General features: G+C 49.1%; 1 protein-coding gene across 1 annotated transcript in view; it reads right to left on the minus strand.

Annotated features, from left to right (window-relative positions):
• LOC140418073 (uncharacterized) overlaps positions 1 to 15,418 on the minus strand; it is a 76,737-nt gene that overhangs the window by 22,841 nt on the left and 38,478 nt on the right. The window contains 1 exon segment of the mRNA XM_072501498.1: positions 4,028 to 5,295. Within this exon segment, the coding sequence (XP_072357599.1) occupies positions 4,028 to 5,295 (1,268 nt within the window).

The raw sequence follows: 15,418 nt of genomic DNA on the forward strand, positions 1-15,418 counted from the left end.
GATACAGACCATTTGGCATCACAAAAGACGAAAATTCCTTCGCCCTGTCTGATAAAGGTACTTGCCAATATCCTTTAAGTAAGTCAAGTTTGGTAATCTAATTTGCTTGTCCCACTTTTTCGACAGTCTTCCAAACGTGGAACGGTATACGAATCTGACTTTGTAACCGCGTTGACCTTTCTGCAGTCCACACACAAGTGTTTTGTTCCATCTGGTTTTGGTACCATGACAATCAGTGAGCTCCAATCTCTGCAACTCAGTTCAATGATATCATCCTTAAGCATGCTGCCAATTGCCTTTTGTACCTGTGCTAACTTTAGTGGATTGAGTCTGTGGGGATGTGGTTTAATGGAAATAGCATGTCCTACATCATGCATAATTGCTTCCATACTTCCCAATTTATTCCCACACACACAGCTCTTTGTGACTACAGTAACTCTTTATAATTTTCCTCCGGAAGGTAACTCAATAATTTATCCCAATTTCTTAATACATCTTCATTATCCAATGTAATTTGATGAATATCAAATTCAGAACCATCTGGATTTTTTTATTTTATTCATCTACGGGATGTGGGTATCGCTGGTTAGGTCAGCATTTATTGCCCATCCCGAGTAGCTCTTCAGAAGGTGGTGGCGAGTTGCCTTCTAGACCACTGCAGTCCTTGAGGTGTGGGTACACCCACTGTGCTGTGAGGGAGGGAATTCCAGGATTTTGACCCAGTTGCAGTGAAGGAACGGCGATATATTTCAAAGTCGGGGTGGTGAGTGACTTGGAGGGGAACCTCCAGGTGGTGGGTTCCCAGGTATCTGCTGCTCTTGTCCTTCTAGATGGTCGCAGTCGTGGGTTTGGAAGGTGCTGTCTCAGGAACCTTGGTGAGTTACTGCAGTGCATCCTGTAGGTGATACATACGGCTGCCACATAGCAGACTGCAGCGGTTCAAAAAGGCAAATCACCATCACCTACTGAAGGGCAACTAGGGATGGGTAATAAATGCTGAGCTAACCAGTGACGCCCACACCCCAATTCATTCAGTGCATCCCTAATTGCAAATAGTACAAATGGAATTCCTTTATCCCAAACCTCTGGATAATCCTGACGATAAGCCCTCAACATGGTCTTTAGAGTTTGATGCCGCCTTTCTAACGCCCCTTGTGATTCCGGATGATACTCTGTTGAGTTCAATTGCTTTATTTCTAAGCTATCATAACTTCCTTGAATAATTTTGACATAAAATTGGATCCCAGATTTGATTGTATTTCTTTTGGCGGTCCATATTAAGAAAAAAAAATTGGTTAACTCCTTTACAACCCTCTTAACTGTATTGTTTCTTAATGGAATTGCCTCCTGAAATCTAGTAGACACATCCAATATGATCAACAGATACTGATTACTACTCTTTGTTTTAGGCAGAGGTCCCAAGCAATCAGTTCGGACCCGAGTAAAAGGTTCCTTAATTGCTGGAATGGGTTTAAAGTGGCTGGCTTGATTCCCACCCCCTTATTCCTAATTTGTATGTTGTCACATCCGTTATAATAGATTGTAGCATTTGCCCTCCTACAGGTTTTTTCAAACTCAGGGTCACAAACCGCGGGCGGGTGTCGGGTGTTTGTGGAGTGATCTGTTGTGGTGTTCCCAATCGCGGAAAGAAGACCCCAACGGCCGTGAGCGAATGTTAAGAATGCCGGCTGTGGGCAGTGTCCAATTGTTTGCAGCGTTTGAGGGGGCTGGGCAGTGCAAGGCCGGGCTGTGTGCTGGTAACCGTGCGCAGAGCGGGGTGGGGGCAGGGGCTGACAGGCCTCTGCTCCGGTGCTCGTCCCACCACCGATCGGTAGTATGCGACCTGCGGTTCCATTGTCAAGCTGTTCAATGGCTGGCACAAAGTCCGCTTGCACTCTCACGATGTGAAGTACCGATCGGGAAGTGGTCAGCAGTCTATTATCCACTGGGGTGGATGCAGCTACTGGACAGTGGGAAGGAAGCCAGGCCAGGTTTGTCGGCGAGGAATACCGACCAGACAAGGCCAGTCAGTATGGCTGACACATGTCAACACTGGAAGAAACATTCAGGCATCACTTTGTGTCGCCAGTCTCTGGAAACCAGGAAGTAAGTGCTGTTGGTGAGAATGGAGAAGGAGATGACTTGGATGTTTAGATAGTGCAATGCAGTGGAATCAGTAAGAAATATTGTGACATTGTGTGTGTTTGACAAGTTACTTCATCTAGTATAAAGTCATAGTTTAGAAAGTAAAATCTAGACTGCACTTTTTTCTATACTTGTTTAAGTTCCTCAAGAAATGGGAATATATTTAAAACAAAGTCTGTGTGTAAATGTCAAGGATGCGCATGGTCAACTTAGATTGTTTTAATTTTCAGTCTCAAAAAGTCAGGAACTTGGAAAAATCAGGTATTGGAAATAAAGTTTCAAAATTAAAAAAAAAAATTAAATATGAACGATGGAGTCTTCCTGCCAGAGGCAGCGGCAGAGAGAAGGTCACGCGGCCGGCACATACACTGATGCCACGCACCCTTTAGGTCGTGCTTTGGGCACAAAATCATGGAGGGGAGATTCGGCCATTTTGTAGCTGCCAGCGCGCAAGCAACAGGACTCTGTGAAGAACTGAAGATGGATTATTTTGTAATAAGGAAGAGAGGGCCAGAGACACAAACAGGTCAGGATCGCACAACTGAATCTGCTGGAGACAGCTTCACAGTAGAGCCCACGGTAGGACAAAGCAGTGCTGCTGTGAGCTGCATACAGAGCCCCAGGGCCTCTGATAAACAACGCAGTAAGAAGAAACTGAAATTGGGACCAAAGCAGTATAAAGATGATTTCTTGAGATATGGCTTTAATTGTGCCACTGCAAATTAGGATGCAAAGCCCATGTGTGTTATATACAGGGAAGTACTGGCAAATGTGAGTTTAAAACCAGCAAATCTTCAAAGGCATTTGAAGACTAAGCATGGCGGGTTTGAGGACAAACGTCCTGACTTTTTTCCGAAGAATGCAGCGAGAACTTAAATCGTCAGCTGAAGGCCTTAGCAGAAATCTTGGCCAGCATGGGTCGCTAAGGTCGGCTGACATGGGTCCCAAAGGTCCGCCGGTTGGTAAAAGTGGGTCCCGGGAAAAATAGTTTGAAAAAGACTGCACTAGTTCATTGATTCTCCAGTGGTTTTGGGGATAATTTCTGTATCTTCCTCCGTGAAGACACACACATTGTTTAGTTTCTCTGCCATTTCCTTATTCCCCATTATAAACTCTCCTGTCTCTGCCTGGAATGGAATTTGGTCGTTGTTAATCTTTTCACATTCCTGTAGGAGCTTTTCCAGTCGGTTTTTATGTTTCTCCCCAGTTTGCCCTCATATTCTACTTTCTCTTTATCAGTTTCTTTGTCCTCCTTTGCTGAATTCTAAAACAAGTTCCCAATCCTCAGGTTTCTACTATTTTTGCTGCTTTATGAGCCTCTTCCTTTGATCTGATGGAATCTTTAACTTTTCTTGTTAGCCACGGTTGCATCACATTTCCTGTTGGATTTTTGTTTCTTAAAGGAATCTATAATTTATGTATATATGTAAGAATTCCTGAAGTGCTAGCGATTGCCAGTCTATCGTCACAGTTTTTATTGTAATTTCCGAATCGATCACAGACAACTTGCCCCTCAGACTTTGAAAGTTTCCTTCTGTGAGAAACACGCTGATAAATTAAACAAAAGCACCATGTAACCACCATAGCCCATCTTCATGGCAATGTGGCATAATTTGGGGGGATCGAAACAGAAATGAGAACTATATTTTAACTTCCATACACTGCTTCACTCTGTGATCCTTGTAAAATCTGAAACTGGGTATTCCCAACAAGGTTCAAAGAGCATCGGCCCACTGGAGGCAAAGTCATGAGACCGGCCAGTTCATCATTAAGAATCTCTCAAACCAATCCTTGTTGACCAACTTTCAGAGTGAACAAAATGCAGTCCTGGGTGTAATTGAGAGCAGAACCAATAACATCAGAATCCAGCCCCTGTAATCACTTGTGAACGTGTTGGTGTCTCAGCAGGTGCGAGGAAACACTGAATCCCTTCCCACATTGGGAGCAGATGAATGGCCTCTCTCCAGTGTGAACTCGCTGGTGCCTCCTCAGGGTGCCTGGATCAGTGAATCCCTTCCCACATTCAGAGCAGGTGAACGGCCTCTCCCCGGTGTGAATTTGCTGGTGTATCAGCAGGCTGGATGACTGGATAAATCCCTTCCCACACTGAGAGCAGGTGAATGGCCGATCCTCAGTGTGAACTCCCTGGTGTACCCGCAGGTGGGATAACTGATTGAATGTCTTCTCACACTTGGCACAGGTATATGGCCTCTCCCCGGTGTGAACGCGCTGGTGTGTCCGCAGATGGGTTAACTGCGTGAATCCCTTCCTACACTGAGAGCAGGTGAATGGCCTCTCCCCAGTATGAACTCGCTTGTGTGTCTGCAGGTTGGATGAGGCACGGAATCCTTTACCACACTCAGAGCAAGTGAATGGCTTCTCCCCAGTGTGAACTCGCTGGTGTATCTGCAGGGTGCATAAATGACTGAATCCCTTCCCACACTCAGAGCAGGAGAAAGGTCTCTCCCCAGTGTGAACTCGCTGGTGTATCTGCAGGGTGGATAAATCACTGAATCCCTTTCCACACACAGAACAGGTAAATGGCTTCTCCCCGGAGTGAATTCGCATGTGCTTCAACAGGTGGGATATCTGAGTGAATCCCTTCCCACACTGAGAGCAGGTGAATGGCCTCTCCCCAGTGTGAACTCGCTTATGTGTCCGCAGGTTGGATGAAGCACTGAATCCTTTACCACACTCAGAGCAAGTGAATGGCTTCTCTCCGGTGTGACTTCGCTGGTGTATCTGCAGGGTGGATGAATGACTGAATCTCTTCCCACACCGGGAGCAGGTGAATGGTCTCTCCCCGGTGTGAAATCGCTGGTGTGTCTGCAGGGTGGATGAATGACTGAATCTCTTCTCACACTGAGAGCAGGTGAATGGCCTCTCCCCAGTGTGAACTCGCTGGTGTGTCTCCAGGCTGGAGGAACGACTGAATCCCTTCCCACACTGAGGGCAGGTGAATGGCTTCTCCCCAGTGTGAATGCGCCGATGAATTTCCAGTTCTGATGGGGAGCTGTATCCTTTCCCACAATCCCCACATTTCCATGGTTTCTTCATGTTTTGTGTCTCCTTGTCTCTCCAGTCCACACACAGAACAAGTGTACGGGGGGGGGGGGTCTCTGTGCTTTTCCAGTCACACTGAGGTTTAAAATGTTTTCAAACCGACACATTGGGCAAACATTTCTCCTTCTAGGTTCAAAGGCCGATGAAATTCAGGTGCCAATGAGTCGAGTGACTCTATCAGACCTCGATGTGACGTTTGCGATTTCTGTCTGTAATTCCTCGTTTTCTAAAATTCTGTAAAAATAAATCACACCAGACATCGCTGTCAGTACAGTGTCCTTTGGTTTATACGGAACATTCTTTGCTCTCTTGTTCCGCAAAAGCTGTAAATCTCAATCCCACACACTCTCCCTCCATTCTCACTCTGCTGTATCTAATATCCACCCTCCCAATTCTCCTGAAGGTGCTGAATCAGGCTGATTGACAGATCCATGCTCACTCCTTCCTGTCCTGAACACAGAGGTCATATCAAATAGGAGCTGCAGCACATCGAGCCTGCTCAACCATTCAATGAAATCGTTGACCAATCTGCCTCAGCACCATTTTCCTAAACTATCCCCTTGATATCTTCAATATCTAGAAACCTATCAATCTCTGTCTTGAAAATATTTGATGACTGAGGCTCCAGTCCTCTGGGGTAGAGAATTCCATAGCTTTACCACATCCTCGAGTGAGGAAATCTCTCTTCATCTCAACTTTCTCTCCATTTTCCTGCCAATTCTCCATAACCCTTGACTCCCTCGTCAATCAGAAATCTGTCTAACTCAGCCGTGAATATATTCAGTGACCCCCAGACTCCACTGGTCCCTGTGGAAGAGAAATGCAGAGACTAACAACCCTCTGAGGGAGGAGATGACTGGAAATATATAACGTAGCCACAGTACAATGTTACACAACTGGAAATAATAATAAATGTACTTTATTATAGAACCATCAATAATATATCTAATCAAAGCTTTGATAAAGGGTCATCTGGACTCATAACATTTTAGCCCTTTTCTCTCCCACAGATGCTGCCAGACCTGTTGAGATTTTCCAGCATTTTCTTTTTGATTGGTCATTTCTGCACCCTACATTAATTTACTGTCCCCTTAAATGCCAGCCATCTCCTGGGGAAACCACCCCTTTAATTGTGAACATTGGGAAAGAGACCATCCTTTTAGCCAGACAAATAAATGTGTCAAGCTGAGGGACCAAAGGCTGTCAATGTCTTTCAGAGAGAGGGAGAGACCTGGGCCAAGCTTTCCAGAGTCTGCACCCTCCCTGGATTCACTTCCTTTCCCTTCAGTTGCTGCAAGTGACCAATTGAAGGTGAGAATGAGAAAAGAAATGGAAAGGGGAAAAAAAAGAAAGTGTTTTACTCACAGATGTTGGAGACAGGAGGAGGTTTCAGTCTGTGTGACCCTAAAGCTTCATCAGCCCGCGGTCTGATTGGCTGGAGGACCAGACGCCTTCCGGTCGTCCTTGTCTTCCCATTGGTCAGCACCTCAGCAGCCAGGTCAGGGGGCTGGGCACTCCCCCGCACATGCGCAGCTTCCCCTCAATGTCTCCCTCTTTCCATTTCTTTTCTCATTCTGACCTTCAGTGGGTGACTTGCAGCAACTGAAGGGAAAGGAAGTGAATCCAGTCTCTAAGTTACACATTTTTAGTCCAGACTATAGATATATATCTGTCTGGCAGTCTGCATGAAGATTTTCAGGTCCCTTTGTCCAGGACAGGAAGCAGTGAGCAGGGATCTGTCAATCAGCCTGAATCAGCACCTTCAGGAGAATTGGGGGAGGGTGAATATCAGATACAGCAGAGTGAGCATGGAGGGAGAGTGTGGGGGATGGAGATTTACAGCTTTTCACTAATTGAGAGTGGAAAGAATGTTGCATAAACACAAGAACTGAATTCCTGTCCTGTATGGTCAGTGACGACGTTTGTAAACTCCTTTCACAGGATACTGGATGGGAAGGGTTTACAGACAGAAATCTCAAACCAAACGTCTGTTCAGAATTTCTATCCTGCACTGACAGTGATGACTTTCACAAATTGCTTTACTGGATATTTTTAGAAGAGGAATTACAGACAGAAATCTAAAGCCAAACATCACGGGCGAGATTCTCCGACCACCCGCCGGGTCGGAGAATCGCCGGGGGCTGGCGTGAATCCCGCCCCCGCCAGTTGCCGAATTCTCCACCACCGGATATTTGGCGGGGGTGGGAATCGCGGCGCGCCGGTTGGCGGCCCCCCCCGCGATTCTCCCACCCGGATGGACCGAAGTCCCGCCGCTAAAATGTCTGTCCCACCGGCGTAGATTAAACCACCTACCTTACCGGTGGGACAAGGCCGCACGGGCGGGGTCCTGGGGGGGGGGGGGGGCGCGGGGTGATCTGGTCCCTGGGGGGTGCCCCCACGGTGGCCTGGCCCGCGATCAGGGCCCACCTGTGCCGTGGGGGCACTCTTTCCCTTCCACCTTCGCCATGGTCTCCACCATGGCGGAGGCGGAAGAAACTCCCTCCACTGCACATGCGCGGGAATGCCGTCAGCGGCCGCTGACGCTCCCGCGCATGCGCTGCCCGGAGATGTCGTTTCCGCGCCAGCTGGCGGGGCACCAAAGGCCTTTTCCGCCAGCTGGTGGGGCGGAAATTCGTCCGGCGCCGGCCTAGCCCCTTAAGGTTGGGGCTCGGCCCCCAAAGATGCGGAGCATTCCGCACCTTTGGGGCGGCGCGATGCCAGACTGATTTGCGCCGTTTTGGGCGCCAGTCGGCGGACATCGCGCTGTTTCCGGAGAATTCCGCCCCACGTTCAGAGCCAACAGTCACTCAATTCATCGTGACCTGTATACCATCGACCTTTGAATCTAGAAGTAGAAATATTTGTCTGTTCCGCCTTATTAAAAAGATTTTAAGCATCAATATGACTGGAAAAGCACCGAGACACACAAGCACCCAGGTTACTGTGTTCCATTCATAGAATTCATACAGTGCCATTTGGCCCATCCAGTCTGCACCAACCCTCTGAAAGAGCACGCTACCTAGGCCCACACCCCCGCCGTATCCCCGTAACCCCATCTAACTTGCACACTAAGGGGCAATTTAGCATGGCCATTCCGCCTAACCTGCACAACATTGGACTTTTCTTTGTAAACCGGAGTACCCAGAGGAAACCCACGCAGACATGGGGAGAATGTACAAACACCACCCAGACAGTGACCCGAGGCCGGAATTGAACCCGGGTTAGAACATAGAACATAGAACATAGAACGATACAGTGCAGTACAGGCCCTTTGGCCCACGATGTTGCACCGAAACAAAAGCCATCTAACCTACACTATGCCATTATCATCCATATGTTTATCCAATAAACTTTTAAATGCCCTCAATGTTGGCGAGTTCACTACTGTAGCAGGTAGGGCATTCCACGTCCTCACTACTCTTTGCGTAAAGAACCTACCTCTGACCTCTGTCCTATATCTATTACCCCTCAGTTTAAAGTTATGTCCCCTCGTGCCAGCCATTTCCATCCACGGGAGAAGGCTCTCACTGTCCACCCTATCCAACCCCCTGATCATTTTGTATGCCTCTATTAAGTCTCCTCTTAACCTTCTTCTCTCCAACGAAAACAACCTCAAGTCCATCAGCCTTTCCTCATAATATTTTCCCTCCATACCAGGCAACATCCTGGTAAATCTCTGCACCCGCTCCAAAGCCTCCACGTCCTTCCTATAATGCGGTGACCAGAACTGTACGCAATACTCCAAATGCGGCCGTACCAGAGTTCTGTACAGCTGCAACATGACCTCCTGACTCCTGAACTCAATCCCTCTACCAATAAAGGCCAACACTCCATAGGCCTTCTTCACAACCCTATCAACCTGGGTGGCAACTTTCAGGGATCTGTGTACATGGACACCTAGATCCCTCTGCTCACCCACACTTCCAAGAACTTTACCATTAGCCAAATATTCCGCATTCCTGTTATTCCTTCCAAAGTGAATCACCTCACACTTCTCTACATTAAACTCCATTTGCCACCTCTCAGCCCAGCTCTGCAGCTTATCTATATCCCTCTGTAACCTGCTACATCCTTCCACACTATCGACAACACCACCGACTTTAGTATCGTCTGCAAATTTACTCACCCACCCTTCTGCGCCTTCCTCTAGGTCATTGATAAAAATGACAAACAGCAACGGCCCAGAACAGATCCTTGTGGTACTCCACTTGTAACTGAACTCCATTCTGAACATTTCCCATCAACCACCACCCTCTGTCTCCTTTCAGCTAGCCAATTTCTGATCCACATCTCTAAATCACCCTCAATCCCCAGCCTCCGTATTTTCTGCAATAGCCTACCGTGGGGAACCTTATCAAACGCTTTGCTGAAATCCATATACACCACATCAACTGCTCTACCCTCGTCTACCTGTTCAGTCACCTTCTCAAAGAACTCGATAAGGTTTGTGAGGCATGACCTACCCTTCACAAAGCCATGCTGACTATCCCTGATCATATTATTCCTATCTAGATGATTATAAATCTTGTCTCTTATAATCCCCTCCAAGACTTTACCCACTACAGACGTGAGGCTCGCCTGTCTATAGTTGCCGGGGTTGTCTCTGCTCCCCTTTTTGAACAAAGGGACCACATTTGCTATCCTCCAGTCCTCTGGCACTATTCCTGTAGCCAATGATGACATAAAAAGCAAAGCCAAAGGTCCAGCAATCTCTTCCCTGGCCTCCCAGAGAATCCTAGGATAAATCCCATCAGGACCCGGGGACTTATCTATTTTCAGCCTGTCCAGAATTGCCAACACCTCTTCCCTACATACCTCAATGCCATCTATTCTATTAGCCTGGGTCTCAGCATTCTCCTCCACAACATTATCTTTTTCCTGAGTGAATACTGACGAAAAATATTCATTTAGTATCTCGCCTATCTCTTCAGACTCCACACACAACTTCCCATCCCTGTCCTTGACTGGTCCTACTCTTTCCCTAGTCATTCTTTTATTCCTGACATACCTATAGAAAGCTTTTGGGTTTCCCTTGATCCTACCTGCCAAATACTTCTCATGTCCCCTCCTTGCTCGTCTTAGCTCTCTCTTTAGATCCTTCCTCGCTACCTTGTAACTATCCATCGCCCCAACTGAAACTTCACACCTCATCTTCACATAGGCCTCCTTCTTCCTCTTAACAAGAGATTCCACTTCTTTGGTAAACCACGGTTCCCTTGCTCGACGCCTTCCTCCCTGCCTGACCGGTACATACTTATCAAGAACACGCAGTAGCTGATCCTTGAACAAGCTCCACTTATCCAGGGTTCCTGGCGCTGTGAGGCAGCAGTTCTAACCACTGTGCAACCAATTGCACGAACTGTGGAAAGAGCTTTGAACAGTTACAGTCTGAACAAAATTCCACCAATCACAGTGGGGAGAGGTTGTATTCTGTGTGTGGACGAGGCTTCAAATCATTGTTGAATCTGTAGAGGCCATGGAGAAACGCTGGAAATGTTCAGATTGTCAGAAGGGATTTATTTACCCATCCCAGCTGGAAATCCATCGACGTCGCCATACCGGGGAGAAGCCATTCACCTGCTCTGACTGTGGGAAGAGATTCATTGATTCATCTGCCCTGCGGAAACACCTGCGCATTCACACCCCGGAGACACTGTTCACCTGCTCCGATTGTGGGAAAGGATTCATTGATTTGTCTACACTGCGGAAACTTCTGCGAGTTCGCACTGGAGGGAGGCCTTCCCTCCGCTCTGTGTGTGAGTAGGGATTTTGTTTAAAAAAAAAAAAATTTAGAGTACCCAATTATAATTTTTTTCCAATTATGGGGCAATTTAGTACAGTCAATCCACCGAACCTTCACATCTTTGGGCTGTGGGGGAGAAACCCACGCAGACACGGAGAGAATGTGCAAACTACACACGGACAGTGACCCAGGGCCGGGGTCCTCAGCGCCGTAGGCTGCAGTGCTAACCACCAGGCCACGGGCCGCTCCGTGAGAAGGGTTTAATCAGTTATCTGACCCACAGAGACACCAGCGAGTTCACACTGGGGAGAGACCATTCACCTGCTCTCAGTGTGATAAGAAATTCATTGCTTCATCCAATTTGCTAAAACACCAGCACGTTCACCTGCTCCGTGTTTGGGAAGCGATTCAGTCACTCATCAAACCTGCTGACGCACCAGCGAGTTCACACTGGGGAGAGACCTTTCACCTGCTGTCAGTGTGATTTTACAAAATGTACAATAGCTGAGCTAACGGTCACATGCTGGTTTCTGGGAGTTTCTGAGCAATTTCAAAGTGAACAAAGGCTAACGGCTCAAACATCCTGGAATGTGACACACCTCGCATCACATGAACATTCCAGCCGAGCCGACACACTGTCCCAGCAGACGGGCTGTCTGTGCCCAGCCAGTTACCCACAAAGGCATCTGGTCCTAATCTCCAATAATGGTGCCAATAGCCTCAGCATTAACTGTTCCAACACAGAGGTTTCAACAAGGGGGCCACATTCAGTCAACCTGCAACCAGTGTCTCCAAGGATAAAAAACAAAACCCGGATTCCAACTGAACACCTCAAGTTTCCAGCCCTGGGAAAATACATCCTTCGTGCAACATCTCGGAGGAATGATGGGAGGTGTGTCATATGACCTCGGGCGGCACGGTAGCACAGTTGTTAAGTGGTTAGCATTGTCGCTTCACAGCTCCAGGGTCCTGGGTTCGATTCCCGGCTTGGGTCACTGTCTGTGCGGAGTCTGCACATCCTCCCCGTGTGTGCGTGGGTTTCCTCCGGGTGCTCCGGTTTCCTCCCATAGTCCAGGTTAGGTGGATTGGCCATGCTAAATTGCCGCTAGTGTCTAAAGGGGTTGGGTGGGTTCCTGGGTTACGGGTATGGGGCGGAGTTGCGGGCTTAAGTGGGGTGCTCCTGAGAGTTTTAATGAGAGTTTGGCTCAAGATAAAATAGAGCTTTGTGTAAACTGGAATGTCAAGGCTTTGTAATCGCTTCTGCTTTTGCACCTGCCAAATTGCAGTAACGGCCTTGGGAATGGTTCCTAATTTTAAAGATAACTATAACTAAGCTGAGAGCAACAGAATGCCGTAATGTAGGCCTCCTCTAAGGGGGCTGTCCTCAGAAAAGAAACAGTGTCATATATTGTATATAAACTACTGTCGGATGTATTAACTTTGGCTTGCTGCTGTGCTCCCCCGAAGCACAGTGGTGCAGCTCCGGCCGAGAATAAACGTATGTCAAAGTGACTTGGTGTTCGATTGATCATTTCATCCGTACTGGAGGGAAACAAATTCTCACTCCTTCCAAGGTCCGGTGCAGGCTCGATGGGCCGAATGACCTCCTCTGCCGTGTCTTATTTTTGTTGTTGTTGTTGCTTATTTGAAAGTGTTTAGATGTATTCTTTTTAAGTGGAGTTTTGTGATTGTATTAGAAAATTTTGCGAAGGACATGTTTCATCATTGATCTATGTTCCCCAAGCTGCTCGCACTTGTAACATTGTCCTGTGGAACTGAACTCAGGCAGTCGCTGCTGGATCTCTGAAGGAAACAGTAGCTCCAGGCAAGCAGACTGCGCTGTCCACATCATACCATCAAGCGCGTGGCAGCAGCAAGAACTCTGACCCTCATCACAAACTGGGATGGGGGAAACTGGGAGGGGGTCACGTGATGTGAGCACAGGAGCAGCTGTGTTTTTGCGAGCTCTGAAGCTACTCACCATTTAATCCTTTTATTCTTTTTTGAAAAAATAATTTTTATTAAAGTTTTCACAAAATATCAACAACAAAATGTAAAAGGAACCCAATAGAATTAAATACAAAACAAAACAACCCAGTGCCCCCTCCACCTATACATAAATAATATATTAACACCCCGAATTAACACATAACAAATATATACACCCCCTCAGATCCCTCAGTATAGACAAACACAAATAAAATAGAACCCCCCCCCCCCCCCCCCCCCCCGGGTTGCTGCTGCTGCTGACCATTGTCTACCGTTCTGCCAGGAAGTCCAAGAACGGTTGCCACCACCTGAAGAACCCTTGCACCAATCCCCTTAAGGCAAATTTCACCCTCTCCAATTTAATAAACCCCGCCATATCGTTGATCCGGGATTCCACGCTTGGGGGCCTCGCATCCTTCCACTGAAGAAGAATCCTTCGCCGGGCTACCAGGGACGCAAAGGGCAGAATACCAGCCTCTTCCGCCTCCTGCACTCCCGGCTCCTCTGCAACCCCAAATATTGCGAGCCCCCAGCCCGGTTTGACCCTGGATCCTACCACCCTCGACACCATCCTCGCTACGCCCTTCAAAAATTCCTCCAGCACTGGGCATGGTTTGCTGGGCTTCCTGAGCACCTAACACACCTGTCCTCACCCCCAAAGAACCGGCTCATCCTTGTCCCGGTCATGTGTGCCCTGTGCAGCACCTTAAACTGTATGAGGCTGAGCCTCGCGCACGAAGAGGAAGAGTTCACCCTCCATAGGGCATCTGCCCAAGTTCCCTCCTCGATTTCCTCTCCCAACTCCTCCCACTTACCTTTCAACTCCACCACCGAGCCCTCCTCCTGCATCACCTGGTATGTTGCCGAGATCCTCCCCACTCCCACCCACCCCCCGCGAGAGCACCCTGGCCTGTACTGTGCGTGGCCGTAGCCACGGGAATTCCACCACTTGCCGCCTGGCAAACGCCCTTACCTGTAAATATCTAAAGGTGTTCCCCGGGGGGAGCCCGTACTTCTCCTCCAGCTCACCCAGGCTCGCGAACTTCCCGTCCACAAACAGGTCCCCCAACCTTTGTATCCCTGCCCTGTGCCACCCCGAAAACCCTCCATCTGTTATCCCTGGGACAAACTGGTGGTTCACCCGCATCAGGGTCCACACCGAGGCCCCCACTTCCCCCCGTGCCACCTCCATTGCCCCCAAATTTTAAGTCAGCCGCCACCACCGGGCTCGTGGTATACCTCATTGGAGGGAGCAGCAGCGGCGCCGTTGCCAGCGCCTCCAGACTCGTACCCTCACAAGACGCCGTCTCCAGCCTCTTCCATGCAGCCCCCTCCCCCTCCATCACCCACTTGCGCACCATCGCCGCATTGGCAGCCCAGTATTACCCACAGAGGTTGGGCAGCGCCAGCCCCCCCCATCCCTACTCCGCTCCAGGAACACCCTTCTCACCCTCGGAGTCCCTCGCGCCCACACAAACCCCGTTATGCTCCTGTTGACCCGCCTAAAGAAGGCCTTCGGGATAAGAATGGGGAGGCACTGGAACAGGAACAAAAACCTTGGGAGCACCGTCATCTTTACTGACTGCACCCTACCCACCAGGGACAGCGGCAACGCGTCCCACCCCTTATAAACTCCTCCTCCATTTGCTCCACCAGCCTCGTGAAATTAAGTATATGCAGGGACCCCCAGCTCCTGGCCACCTGGACCCCCAAATACCTGAAGCTCCTCTCCGCCCTTTTTAGTGGGAGCTCGCCAATCCCCCTCTCCTGGTCCCCTGGGTGAACCACAAACAGCTCGCTCTTCCCCATGTTGAGCTTGTACCCTGAGAAATCCCCGAACTTCCTGAGGATCCTCATTACCTCCGGCATTCCCCCCACCGGGTCCGCCACATATAGCGGCAAGTCGCCGCATAGAGCGACACCCTATGCTCCTCCCCACCCCGCACCAACCCCCTCCAGTTCCTCGACTCCCTCAGTGCCATAGCCAGGGGTTCAATCGCCAGCACAAAGAGCAGGGGGGACAGGGGACACCCCTGCCTCGCCCCTCGATGCAACCAAAAGTACTCAGACCTCCTCTTGTTCATGGCCACACTCGCCATCGGGACCTCGTACAACAGCCTAACCCACCTAACGAACCCGTCCCCAAACCCGAACCTCTTCAGCACCTCCCACAAGTACCCCCCACTCTCCGCCTCCCCCTCCCTTGCTGGCACCATAATAACGTTCAGGAGCCTCCACACATTCACATTCAACTGCCTCCCCTTCACGAACCCCGTCTGGTCTTCGTGGATGACCTACGGCACACAATCCTCAATTCTCGTTGCTAAGATCTTCGCCAGCACCTTGGCATCTACATTTAACAATGAAATCGGCCTGTAAGACCCACACTGCAGGGGATCCTGGTCCCGCTTCAGGATCAAGGAGATCAGTGCACGGGACATCGTCGGGGGCAACGCCCCCCCCTCCTTTGCCTCATTG

Source organism: Scyliorhinus torazame, chromosome 5, assembly GCF_047496885.1.
Source record: "Scyliorhinus torazame isolate Kashiwa2021f chromosome 5, sScyTor2.1, whole genome shotgun sequence".
NCBI classification, from domain to species: Eukaryota; Metazoa; Chordata; class Chondrichthyes; order Carcharhiniformes; family Scyliorhinidae; genus Scyliorhinus; species Scyliorhinus torazame.